General features: G+C 41.1%; 1 protein-coding gene across 3 annotated transcripts in view; it reads right to left on the bottom strand.

Moving 5' to 3' along the window:
- The window catches only part of LOC127009928 (endosome/lysosome-associated apoptosis and autophagy regulator family member 2-like), a 40,253-nt gene that overhangs the window by 21,906 nt on the left and 5,473 nt on the right, over window positions 1–12,874 (bottom strand). For 2 of the 3 annotated variants that reach the window (XM_050883464.1, XM_050883465.1), the window contains exons 2-7: window positions 12,200–12,323; window positions 8,662–8,863; window positions 4,208–4,355; window positions 3,133–3,325; window positions 1,873–2,111; window positions 415–550 (exon numbers count right to left, since the gene is read on the bottom strand). In XM_050883464.1, the coding sequence (XP_050739421.1) occupies window positions 415–550; window positions 1,873–2,111; window positions 3,133–3,325; window positions 4,208–4,355; window positions 8,662–8,863; window positions 12,200–12,323 (1,042 nt within the window). Of the gene's footprint in view, window positions 1–414; window positions 551–1,872; window positions 2,112–3,132; window positions 3,326–4,207; window positions 4,356–8,661; window positions 8,864–12,199; window positions 12,324–12,874 lie in introns of those variants that run through there. The other variant, XM_050883466.1, reaches the window with a different exon arrangement.

Here is a 12,874-nt window from a genome sequence, read left to right as displayed (position 1 = left end):
TGAATAAAAGAGTTGGTAAGTTTCGTTTAGTCGGCGCAACATCTGTGGTCATATGCCGGAGAGAGACAGGAGGGGGAAGGAATTATAGGAGAAGGGAACAGACCCCAGGAGACGGGACACAACCCCCGATTAATACCTGGTACCCATTCACTGCTGGGTAGACAGGGGCGTAGGGTATCGGAAAAGACGCCCAAATTTTTCCACTCTGCCCGGGAATCGAACCCGGGCTCTCTCGATTGTGAGCCGAGTGTGCTAACCACCGCACCACGAAGCCCCCAGAAATGAACGATCGAATGAAAAAAACGAAAAAAAAAACAGGTAGGAACAAAAAAGCAAACAAAATATCGCACCCTATCAACCCCAAGCAACAGGTTAACGAGAGACAGGTCAACGCACTCGGGCTCCCTCACGCACCTTGGCCGGGGACGTAGTGCATGCCAGGGTTGCAGGGGGGGCACGCCTTGACCTTGCCCGAGGGAGGGAGCGGAACCGAGCCCTCCAGAGCCTGACGACACACCATCGGCTCCACCCACTTGTACTCCACGTAGGTCTGTTGTGGAAGAGGAGGCGGAGGGGGAGGGGGTGGAGGAGGAGAGGTAAGGTTATGGATGAAAATAAAGAGAATGAGGATGAGTAGAGAGATGTGGGTGAAGAGGAAGAGGGAAAGAAAGATAAGGAGGAGGAGGCGGAGGAGGAGGAGGAGGAGGAGGAGGAGGAAGGAGGAGGAGGTAAGGTTATGGATGAAAATAAAGAGAATGAGGATGAGTAGAGAGATGTGGGTGAAGAGGAAGAGGAAAAGAAAGATAAGGAGGAGGAGGAGGAGGAGGAGGAGGAGGAAGAGGAAGGAGGAGAAGAGGTAAAGTTATGGATGAAAATAAAGAGGATGAGGATGAGTAGAGAGATGTGGGTGAAGAGGAAGAGGGAAAGAAAGATAAGGAGGAGGAGGAGGAGGAGGAGGAGGGGGAGGAGGAAGAGGAAGAGGAAGGAGGAGGAGAGGTAAAGTTATGGATGAAAATAAAGAGGATGAGGATGAGTAGAGAGATGTGGGTGAAGAGGATGAGGAACAGAAAGATAAGGAGGAGGAGGAGAAGGAGGAGAAACAGAAGAAGAGGGAATTACATGGATAAGAATAAAGGAAAAATGGAGAATAAAAATGAGTAGAAAGGAAAAGGAGGAGAAGGAGGATGAGGAGAAAAGGCAAAAGAAATGAATAAAGAAAAAAAATGAGAATGAAAATATAAGATAAGAAGAAAGAAAGATGAAGAGGGAGAGGAAGAGGAGGAGGAGGAGGAGGTGAAGGACAAAGAGGAAGAGAATAAGAGAAGCAAAGAGGAGATTTATTAGTTATGAAATATATAAATAACTCTGCCGCCCTTCACTCAATACATATCTGTCAATCTTCTCTCCACTCCTCTCAATTAACCTTTCTCACCTTCTCCCCTCTCACCCGGTTCTCGCTACAAGGGGAGACTATCCTATTAACCCACTCGAACACCTGTCTCACCCTTCCATACTCATCCGCTCACCCTTCACCCATCAACCCATTCCTTTCCCTGTCACCCTAAGCATTCAGTCAACCAATTTCTCCCCCCTGTCACCCTGCATCACACACCTCCATCCACTCACCCTTCACCCATCAACCCGCTCTTTCCCTGTCACCCTAAATATTCAGTCAACCAAAATCTTTACCCGTCACCCTATAACACACCTGGTTTTCTCGTTACAAGGGGAGACCATCCTATTAACCCACTTGCCCACCTGTCTCACCCTTCCATTCCCATCCGCTCACCCTTCACCCATCAACCCATTCCTTTCCCTGTCACCCTAAACATTCAGTCAACCAAAATCTTCCCCTGTCACCCTATAACACACCTGATTCTTCTCGTTACAAGGGGAGTCCATCTCGTAGTAGTCGCTGGAGGTGCAGGGGGGGCGGGGGAGGCACTTGCCGGATCCCTTGGGAGCGTACTGGGTCATGGGGTCGCAGGGCTGGCAGGAGGCGGAGTGGCGCGGGGCGTGGGTGTCCTCGGGGCATTCGTGGCATTTGGAGGCAGCGGGGCCACTGTATGTTCCCTCGGGGCATGGGGAGCATTCAGAGGAGTGGGCCACACCTGGGGGAGAGGGGAGGGGGTTCGGCACACACACACACACACACACATGATGAAAAAGTTAATAACCACTACAAAAAGACCAAAATTGGAATATACAGAGGGGCGGTGTGGTCTCCCCATAAGAAGAAACAAAAAAAACTAGAAAGAATACAAAGGATGGCAACAAAAGTGGTTCCAGAACTGGAGGGAATGACATATGAAGAAAGACTAAAGGAAATGGACTTACCAACACTGGAACAAAGAAGAGAAAGGGGAGACTTAATACAAATTTACAGATTATTGAGCAAAGTGAAAGAAGTAGATAATGAGGAGTTACTACTAAGAGAAGGAATAAACACCAGGAACACAAGAGAACACAGTAAAAAATTGAGGAAGGGAAGATGCTTGAGAGACATAAAGAAATATAGCTTCCCGCAAAGAAATAAAGAGGTTTGGAACAGACTAAGTGAGGATGTAGAATCGGCGAAGAGTGTGCAAAGTTTTAAGGAAAAGTTGGACAAATACAGATACGGAGATGGGACCAGACGAGGGTAAGCCCAGGCCCTGTAACACTACAACTAGGTAAATACACACACATACACACACAACTCCACTACACACACAAACACACACACAGCTCTCCTATACACACACACAACTTACCTGCAGAGACACACCTTCCCTACAAACATACACACACATTTCCCCTACAAATACAACTATTCAATATACATACATATCTACGTACATACATACAAAAAGATCGCTACTTTTCCCTTCCTTTCTTTTGTCTCATCTTTCTCCTCGTTCCTCTTTCCCTTCCTAATGTATCACCTCTTTTTCTCTCCCTCCTCTACAATGTACATTCCTAGTTTCCTACTCCCCAAAAATGTTAAATAATACACATACAAACAGCCAAGAACAAACACAAACACACAAACACACCTTCACACACCTGCCCACAAACCCACAGAGCTCCCCTACACACTTATTAACACCACACCACACACACACACACACACACACACCTTCCCACACGTACCATTGATGTGAATACTCTTGATCAGCACAGGTCGGGAGTGGCCGTGAATGTCTATCCCGATGGTCTTCCAGTGCAACACGTATACTCCAGGGTCCAGCTTGAAGGTCTTCTTGTTCCACTGTCCCTCCGGCGTCAACTGTGGCCACTGCACCCCGTCCATGTCTGTGATGATCTGGCACTCACTGTTCTGGGCCTGGGGGGTGAGAAGTGGATAGTGGTGGATAGTGGTGTAGGATAATGTGGTAGATTCTAGGGGCCGCTTTCAGAGTCACATCATTTGTTTTGATCGTTACCAATGGCCTATGGGGTAGTGGCAGCTGCAGAGGAAGCGAGAGGTGTTGAGAGTGTGTGGCAAGGTGCGGGGCTAGGCTAACCCCGCAGCCGCCACTACCCCATCGGCCAGTTTTACGTGGAAATACTAAGCGGCGATAACAGCCATTGGTAACGATCAAAACAGGCAAAACGACTGTGAAAGCGGCCCTAGGTTCACTTTTGCTAGGTTGAAAAAAAAGAGATATATGTATGTTTGAAGAGATCACCCATCCTCCCTTCTCTTCCTCATTCCCTTTACCCTCTCCTACGCTTACTCTATCATCTGTTCTTCTCTCCCTCTTCTATGTGAATTCCTATCCCCCTTAAAATGTGACGACACAATATGAATAACTACAAAAATACACACTTATATATACACACAGGCAAGCAAACAGCACACACGTAGGAAGCAAGGAAAAAAGGAAGGAGGCAAAAAGAAAAAAGGAAGGAACATGGAAAAGAAAAAAGGAAGGAAGAAAGGAAGGAAAAAATGCAAGAAAGTTAAAAGGACGCTGAAGGAAAGGAGGAACAAATGAAAGAAGGAAAATTAAGGAGATAGAAACAAAAGAAAGAAAAAAGAAAGGGAGGAAAAGGCAAAGGAACAACTACAAACTACAACTAGGTAAATACAACTAGGTAAAGATAGATAAGTATGTAAAATGTAAACAAGCCCTTCAGATAAATAAATGAATGAATAGTGATATGACAACCTCCCTACACTTTCATCACACACACACACACACACACACACACACACACACACCTCAAACTCAAACAGGATCTCCTCGTCCGTGTACTGGTAGACAAAGGTGACATCTCCCTCCTTCACCAGCTTGACAGTGTACATGAGGAAGGCAGCGCACGGCCCGCCCTTGCTGGCTATCACGTCACCCTTCGTCTGCCATCCGTACCTGGGAGGGGAGATGACGTGGATGGTGAGAAGGAGGCGTAGATGTCAAGTAAGGAGATCTAGAGGTGGGAGTAAATGAGAAATGGACTGGAAGAAGGTAGTGAGAAAGTGGAATTGAGAAGATGTGATTGGGTCCAAGGATAACAATAAATATCGTGACCCTCATAAAATAATTCCCTAAGTCATTTTTCATCGATTTCCAGGTTAATGTCTACATCAATTTTTCAACGTGATGCCATTTTTGTATAGTTGCCTTCGTCATTCAAGGTTCGAGTGTTCAAGAATTGGCCTTTTCATTTCCGCCTAAATCTTAAGCCAAGTGAGATACGTATTGACAGTTCTTTTCTGATTTCCTGTAAAGTAGAAAATAATGACTTAACGGTTTATTTACAAAGGTCACGATATGGGAGATAGAGAAAGGAGGAGAGAAGAGAATAACACAAGTTTACAAAAGAGTATCATTTGTAAGATTTATGAAAGCTGTGCAAAGATGTGACATGACGAGGTTTTACGGTTGTGGGAATATATGAAAAGCATGTGGAAAGAGAGGGAAAGATTTATCACTATTACTATTTTTTTTTTAACAGTAGAGGAAACAGCTCAAGGGCAAAAAACAAGGAAACTAATGAAAAAGAAGCCCACTACTCGCTGCTCCTATAAAAGATTTCGAAGGAGTGGCCGAAAGAGGGGTCAATTTCGGGATGATGATGGAAGAAGTTAATATAAAAGGGTGTTGGTAGTAATGTATAATGAAAATTGGGTTGAAGGAAGTTGAAAAGATGATGGAAAAAGTTGATAAAAAGGTGTTGGTAGCAATATATAATGAGAACTGGGTTGAAGGAAGTTGAAAAGTTGATGGAAAAAGTTGATAAAAAGATGTTGGTAGCAATATATAATGAGAACTGGGTTGAAGGAAGTTGAAAAGTTGATGGAAAGAGTTGATAAAAAGGTGTTGGTAGCATATATAATGAGAACTGGGTTGAAGGAAGATGAAAAGTTGATGGAAAAAGTTGATAAAAGGTGTTGGTAGCAATATATAATGAGAACTGGGTTGAAGGAAGTTGTAAAGTTGATGGAAAAAATTGATAAAAGGTGTTGGTAGCATATATAATGAGAACTGGGTTGAAGGAAGTTGAAAAGTTGATGGAAAAAGTTGATAAAAAGATGTTGGTAGCATATATATAATGAGAACTGGGTTGAAGGAAGATGAAAAGTTGATGGAAAAAATTGATAAAAAGATGTTGGTAGCATATATAATGAGAACTGGGTTGAAGGAAGTTGAAAAGTTGATGGAAAAAGTTGATAAAAAGATGTTGGTAGCATATATATAATGAGAACTGGGTTGAAGGAAGATGAAAAGTTGATGGAAAAAATTGATAAAAAGGTGTTGGTAGCAATATATAATGAGAACTGGGTTGAAGGAAGTTGAAAAGTTGATGAAAAAAATTGATAAAAGGTGTTGGTAGCATATATAATGAGAACTGGGTTGAAGGAAGTTGAAAAGTTGATGAAAAAGTTGATAAAAAAGGTGTTGGTAGCATATATAATGAGAACTGGGTTGAAGGAAGTTGAAAAGATGATGAAAAAAGTTGATAAAAGATGTTGGTAGCATATATAATGAGAACTGGGTTGAAGGAAGTTGAAAAGTTGATGGAAAAGTTGATAAAAGGTGTTGGTAGCATATATAATGAGAACTGGGTTGAAGGAAGATGAAAAGTTGATGGAAAAAGTTGATAAAAGGTGTTGGTAGCAATATATAATGAGAACTGGGTTGAAGGGAGATGAAAAGTTGATGGAAAAAGTTGATAAAAATTAAGGTGTTGGTAGCAATATATAATGAGAACTGGGTTGAAGGAAGATGAAAAGTTGATGGAAAAAGTTGATAAAAAGATGTTGGTAGCAATATATAATGAGAACTGGGTTGAAGGAAGTTGAAAAGTTGATGGAAAAAGTTGATAAAAAGATGTTGGTAGCAATATATAATGAGAACTGGGTTGAAGGGAGATGAAAAGTTGATGGAAAAAGTTGATAAAAATTAAGGTGTTGGTAGCATATATAATGAGAACTGGGTTGAAGGAAGATGAAAAGTTGATGAAAAAAATTGATAAAAGGTGTTGGTAGCAATATATAATGAGAACTGGGTTGAAGGAAGTTGAAAAGTTGATGAAAAAAGTTGATAAAAAGTTGTCGGTAGCAATATATATAATGAGAACTGGGTTGAAGGAAGTTGAAAAGTTGATGAAAAACGTTAATAAAAAGGTGTTGGTAGCATATATAATTAGAACTGGGTTGAAGGAAGTTGAAAAGTTGATGGAAAAAGTTGATAAAAGATGTTGGTAGCATATATATAATGAGAACTGGGTTGAAGGAAGTTGAAAAGTTGATGGAAAAAATTGATAAAAAGATGTTGGTAGCATATATATAATGAGAACTGGGTTGAAGGAAGTTGAAAAGTTGATGGAAAAAGTTGATAAAAGGTGTTGGTAGCAATATATAATGAGAACTGGGTTGAAGGAAGTTGAAAAGTTGATGGAAAAAGTTGTCGGTAGCAATATATAATGAGAACTGGGTTGAAGGAAGATGAAAAGTTGATGGAAAAAAATTGATAAAAGATGTTGGTAGCAATATATAATGAGAACTGGGTTGAAGGAAGATGAAAAGTTGATGGAAAAAGTTGATAAAAAGATGTTGGTAGCATATATAATGAGAACTGGGTTGAAGGAAGTTGAAAAGTTGATGGAAAAAGTTGATAAAAATTAAGGTGTTGGTAGCAATATATAATGAGAACTGGGTTGAATGCAGATGAAAAGATGATGGAAAAAATTGATAAAAGAGTGAAAAGAAGAAAGATTGCCCTACAAACTAAATAACCATCAAAACAAACAACCATCAACAGAGGGCAGCATTTCCCTTCATATATAAAGACCGAGACCACCTTCCCTTCCCCTTCCCTCCTTCACTGTAATAACGTTAAGTGCAAGGAAAGGTTAGGGTGTGGGGGGTGAAGGGGTGCATAATGAGAGGTGTTGAAAGGGCCAAGGGTGAAGGGGATAAGTTTAAGTGCAAGGATAGGTTAGGGTGCGGGGGGTGAAGGGGTGCATAATGAGAGGTGTTGAAAGGGCCGAGGGTGAAGGGGATAAGTTTAAGTGCAAGGAAAGGTTAGGGTGTGGGGGGTGAAGGGGTGCATGATGAGAGGTGTTGAAAGGGCCGCAGGTGAAGGGGTGTCTCGGGAAAGGGGACTAAAGGGAAGGGGTGATGTTTGATGATGAGATGATGTGAAGGAAGGAAGGAAGGAAGGAAAGAAGGAAAGGAAGACAAATTGAAAAGAGGGAAAGAAAGAAATAGAAGAAAGAAATGAAAGAAGGGAGATGAAGGTGTGAAAGTGAAGGAAGGAAGGAAGGAAAGGAAAATCACAAACAGAACCTTCAAATAAATAAATAAATAATAATGGCAATCTTCCTCTACCATTTAATTAACAGAACTTGACCTGAACTTCACATCTCCTCATAAAAAAAGTAGCATAATAAAAAATGGCTCTATCTTTTTCCGAACCTCCTCTTTCCCTTCCATTTTCTTTTTCCTAATTTTCTTTCCATGTGAATATCCCTTCCTTTTTCCTCTTCCTCCTCTACCTTCTTCTTCTTCCTTCTTTCTTTACTTCTTTTATCCCTATTTATATCTCTCTTTTTCTTCCTCTTCCCTCTTTATCCCATCTACTTCTGCTTCTCCTTTTAGTCAAATATCCCTTCTTCTTCTCCTCCCTCTCCCTCTTCTTTTTCTAACTTCTCTGCCTCCTCTATTTTTGCTTAAATCTCGCTCTTCTATATTCTTTATCTCTCCTATTTCTTCTGCTTCTACTTTATATCCCTTCTTCTTCACCCTTCTTCATCTACCATTTTTATCTCCTTCCTCAAATCTGTCCTTCTTTCTCTTCTCTTTATTTCCAAGTTCTCCTCTTATATACTGACCTATCTATCTAACTATCCATCTATCTATCTATCTACCTTCCTTCCTTTCTTTATTCAATTCCTATGTGTCATTCTCCTTTCCTTTCCCCATTCTCTCCTTTCTTTCCTTCCTTCCTTATCTCATTCTGTCCCTTCCTTCCTTTCCCCTTCCTTCATTAATTTTATCTTACTTTTATCCATCTATCCCTCTGTCTGGCTACATATCTATCTATCTCCCTGTCTATCTATCTATCTATTTCACCATCACCTAGTTACCTCACCTAACAACCCACACACCCACCTACCTATGCCTATCTACCACCACCACCACCACCACAACAGCAACACACACGCACTCACTCACTACAGTTTAGGTCCCCATGCCTCCGCTCCTTGAAGAAGAACGCCGAGCGGAAGACCTCAGTGTAGGCGTTGAACCCTGCCGGAAGCGTCTGCCAGGAGTCGTACTTGACACCGCCCCCCAAGGAGTAGGTTCCATTGGGGCAGCGGCGGCACTCCAGCTCACCCACGTTGAAGTACCATCCAGGCTCACACGACACGCCTGAGGGGGAGAGTGTGCGGGGTGAAGGAGGTGGTAGCGAGGGGCGAGAGGAAGAATTGGGAAACGCTAACCCGGTAGCTGCGGGGATCATGTTTCTTAACCTCTTAGACGCGGATTTCCTATACGACGACATTCCCAAGCTACAGGAATGGATCAAAAAGAGGCTGCTACAATTCAATGAAGAAAAATGTAAAGTCCTGCACCTTGGGAGGGAATATCCAGCACACCAATACCACATGGGAAACACTACACTACCCACCACAGAGGCAGAGAAAGGCTTGGGAGTGTATGTTGCCAAGCTACCAATGAAAGCCAAATCCATGCCAATCGCAGCGGACGGGTTACAGGCCCCTTAGCGAGAAAAATGCGAAAAAATCATCACTCACGCAAACCATCTCATAATATATATCAATGCATTTGTGACCAGTTTATGCATCATCTAGTTTCGGGGGTTTATATCATGGCAAAAATTTGGCCCGTCGCTGGTACACAGTAAAGCCACAATTTTGGCCGGTCGCTGGTACACGGTAAAGCCACAATTTTGGCCGGTCGCTGGTACACGGTAAAGCCACAAATTTGGCCCGTCACTGGTACACGGTAAAGCCACAAATTTGGCCCGTCGCTGGTACACGGTGAAGCCACAAATTTGGCCCGTCGCTGATACACGGTAAAGCCACAAATTTGGCCCGTCGCTGGTACACGGTAAAGCCACAAATTTGGCACGTCGCTGGTACACGGTAAAGCCACAAATTTGGCACGTCGCTGGTACACGGTAAAGCCACAAATTTGGCTCGTCACTGGTACACGGTAAAGCCACAAATTTGGCTCGTCACTGGTACACGGTAAAGCCACAAATTTGGCCCGTCACTGGTACACGGTAAAGCCACAAATTTGGCCCGTCACTGGTACACGGTAAAGCCACAATTTTGGCTCGTCACTGGTACATGGTAAAGCCACAAATCTGGCTCATCACTGGTACACGGTAAAGCCACAAATTTGGCTCGTCACTGGTACACGGTAAAGCCACAAATTTGGCCCGTCACTGCTACCGGGTTAAGAGGCAAAAGACAGTAAGAAAACAGAATTATGATGAAGAAGGGATATTTAAGTAGAGGTAGAAGAAACAGGAGAGAAAAAGAGAACAGAAGAAGAAGGTTTAAGTAGAAGTAGAGGAGGTAAAGAGGTTAGAAAAAGGAGAGGGAGGAGAAGAAGAAAGGATATTTAAGTAGAAGCAGAAGAAACAGAAGAGAAAAAGAGAACAGAAGAAGAAGGTTTAAGTAGAAGTAGAGGAGGTAAAGAGGTTAGGAAAAGGAGAGGGAGGAGAAGAAGGGATATTTAAGTACTAGAAGGAGAAAATGAGGAATTGGAAAAGAGTTAACAAGTAAAAGATGGTGCATAAGGAAAAGAGTAAAGAAGGGAAGAGAAGCAAGAGATAAAGAGACTGACAGAGGGTGTTTAATATGCAGACGATGGAACATATTGGAAAAGGAAGAGTGAAGGAAGGAGAAGCAAGGATGAATGAAAGCAAAAACAGGGTAGAGTGTGAATGAAGGAATTAAAAGGGAAGAAGTGTGATAAAGGGGGAAGAAGGAGCAAGAATGGATGAAAAGAAAGATGTGAAAGAAGGAAACGGAAGAATGGAGGACGTGAAAATGAATAAAAGAGAGAAGAGGGGAAACACGGGAAAGGAAAAAAATAATAAATGAAGGAAATATTAAAAAAAGGGTTATGGAATGAAGAAAAAAAAGGAGAAAAAGATGAAGGAAGAGGAAGAGGAGGAATAAGATGAAAATGGATAAAAGAGAGAAGAGGGGAAACACGGGAAAGGAAAAAAATAATAAATGCAGGAAATATTAAAAAAAAGTTATGGAATGAAGTGAAAAAGGAGAAAAAAGATGAAGGAGGAGGAGGAGGAATAAGATGAAAATGGATAAAAGAGAGAAGAGGGGAAACACGGGAAAGGAAAAAAATAATAAATGCAGGAAATATTAAAAAAAAGTTATGGAATGAAGTGAAAAAGGAGAAAAAAGATGAAGGAAGGAAGGAGAAGGAGGAACAGGATGAAGATGGATAAAAGAGAGAAGAGGGAAACATGGAAAAGGAAAAAAATAATAAATGCAGGAAATATTAAAAAAAAAGTTATGGAATGAAGAAAAAAAAGGAGAAAAAAGATGAAGGAAGAGGAAGAGGAGGAATAAGATGAAAATGGATAAAAGAGAGAAGAGGGAAACATTCAAAAGGAAAAAAATAATAAATGCAAGAAATATGAAAAAAAAAAGGTTATGGAATGAAGAAAAAAAAGGAGAAAAAAGATGAAGGAAGAGGAGGAGGAATAAGATGAAAATGGATAAAAGAGAGAAGAGGGGAAACACAGGAAAGGAAAAATAAAGATAAATGCAGGAAATATGAAAAAAAGGTTATGGAATGAAGTGAAAATGGAGAAAAAAGATGAAGGAAGGAGGAGGAAGAGGAGGAAGAAGATGAAAATGGATAAAAGAGAGAAGAGGGGAAACACGGGAAAGGAAAAAAATAATAAATGCAGGAAATATTAAAAAAAGTTATGGAATGAAGTGAAAATGGAGAAAAAGATGATGAAGGAAGGAAGGAGGAGGAATAAGATGAAAATGGATAAAAGAGAGAAGAGGGGAAACACGGGAAAGGAAAAAAATAATAAATGAAGGAAATATTAAAAAAAGGTCATGGAATTAAATGAAAAGGGAGAAAAAGATGAAGGAGGAGGAGGAGGAGGAACAGGATGATGATGGATAAAAGAGAGAAGAGGGAAACATGGGAAAGGAAAAATAAAGATAAATGCAGGAAATATGAAAAAAAAGGTTATGGAATTAAATGAAAAGGGAGAAAAAAATGAAAGGAGGAAGAGGAGGAAGAAGAACAGATGGAAGAAAGAAGATAGGACGGGAAAAGAGGAGAAAAATGGAGAAAAAATAAAGAGAATATGGAAAAAAATGAAAAAATAAAATAAAAAAAAACACCTAACCAAAAAATTCGCCCCCGCAAAAAAAAATAGAGAAAAATAAAATAGTGAAGTAAAGTCAAATAAAGTCAAATAAAATAGAGTAAAATCAAATCAAATCAATAAAACAAAGCAATGATACCTAATAATGATGATACTAATAACAACTCACTGAATAAATAAACTAAACAATAATAATAATAATAATAATAATAATAATAATAATAATAATAATAATAATAATAGAGAATGGAAGAAGGAAAGGAGAGAAGCCAATACCCCATACCTATTAACCAAGTTCTAATACGTAAAAAAAATAAAAAAAATAAAAATCCATCAACAACAACAATAGGTCTACTCACTGCATCCGTCAGTTCTGCGCGGCGGCAAGGGGTCACCTCCCTCGCAGGTCTCCACCTTGGGTACGCTGACTCGCCACCGCCCACCATCCGTGTCACACTCCGTAAACTCGTACTGAAAATCTTCCTGCGTGGGGGGGAGAGAAGACAGGTATGATGACAGGTGTGAGGGATAGAAGAGCATGCTTAGTTTTGTTTTGTTTTGTAAATCACAGTTCATGGGTGACAAAAATATGTGTTAGTGTCTATGGGTCGGATTAAAAGACATTTCGTCGTCCAAAAACACCTATTTGCCAAGGCTTTCGGAGGAGTTGGGGGCATTTCCAGGAGTAGTTTTATGCCCCTGGTGGTAGTTTGAGGCTTCCTCTGTACCATGAACCTAAAAAGAACACAATTGACAAGGCTTTCGTAGGAGCTGTGGGCATTTCCAGTAGTAGTTTTATGCCCCTGGTGGTAGTCTGACTCTTCCTCTGTACCATGAATCTAAAAAGAACCCAATTGACAAGGCTTTCGTAGGAGGTGTGGGCATTTCCAGTAGTAGTTTTATGCCCCTGGTGGTAGTCTGACCCTTCCTCTGTACCATGAACCTAAAAAAACATATATTTGCCAAGGCTTTTGTAGGAACTGTGGGCATTTCCAGTAGTTTTATGACCCTGGTGGTAGTTTGACCCTTCTTTT

Source organism: Eriocheir sinensis, chromosome 42, assembly GCF_024679095.1.
Source record: "Eriocheir sinensis breed Jianghai 21 chromosome 42, ASM2467909v1, whole genome shotgun sequence".
NCBI lineage: Eukaryota > Metazoa > Arthropoda > Malacostraca > Decapoda > Varunidae > Eriocheir > Eriocheir sinensis.
The sequence above is the reverse complement of the archived record's forward strand: the minus strand, read 5'-3'. Positions and strand labels throughout refer to the sequence as shown.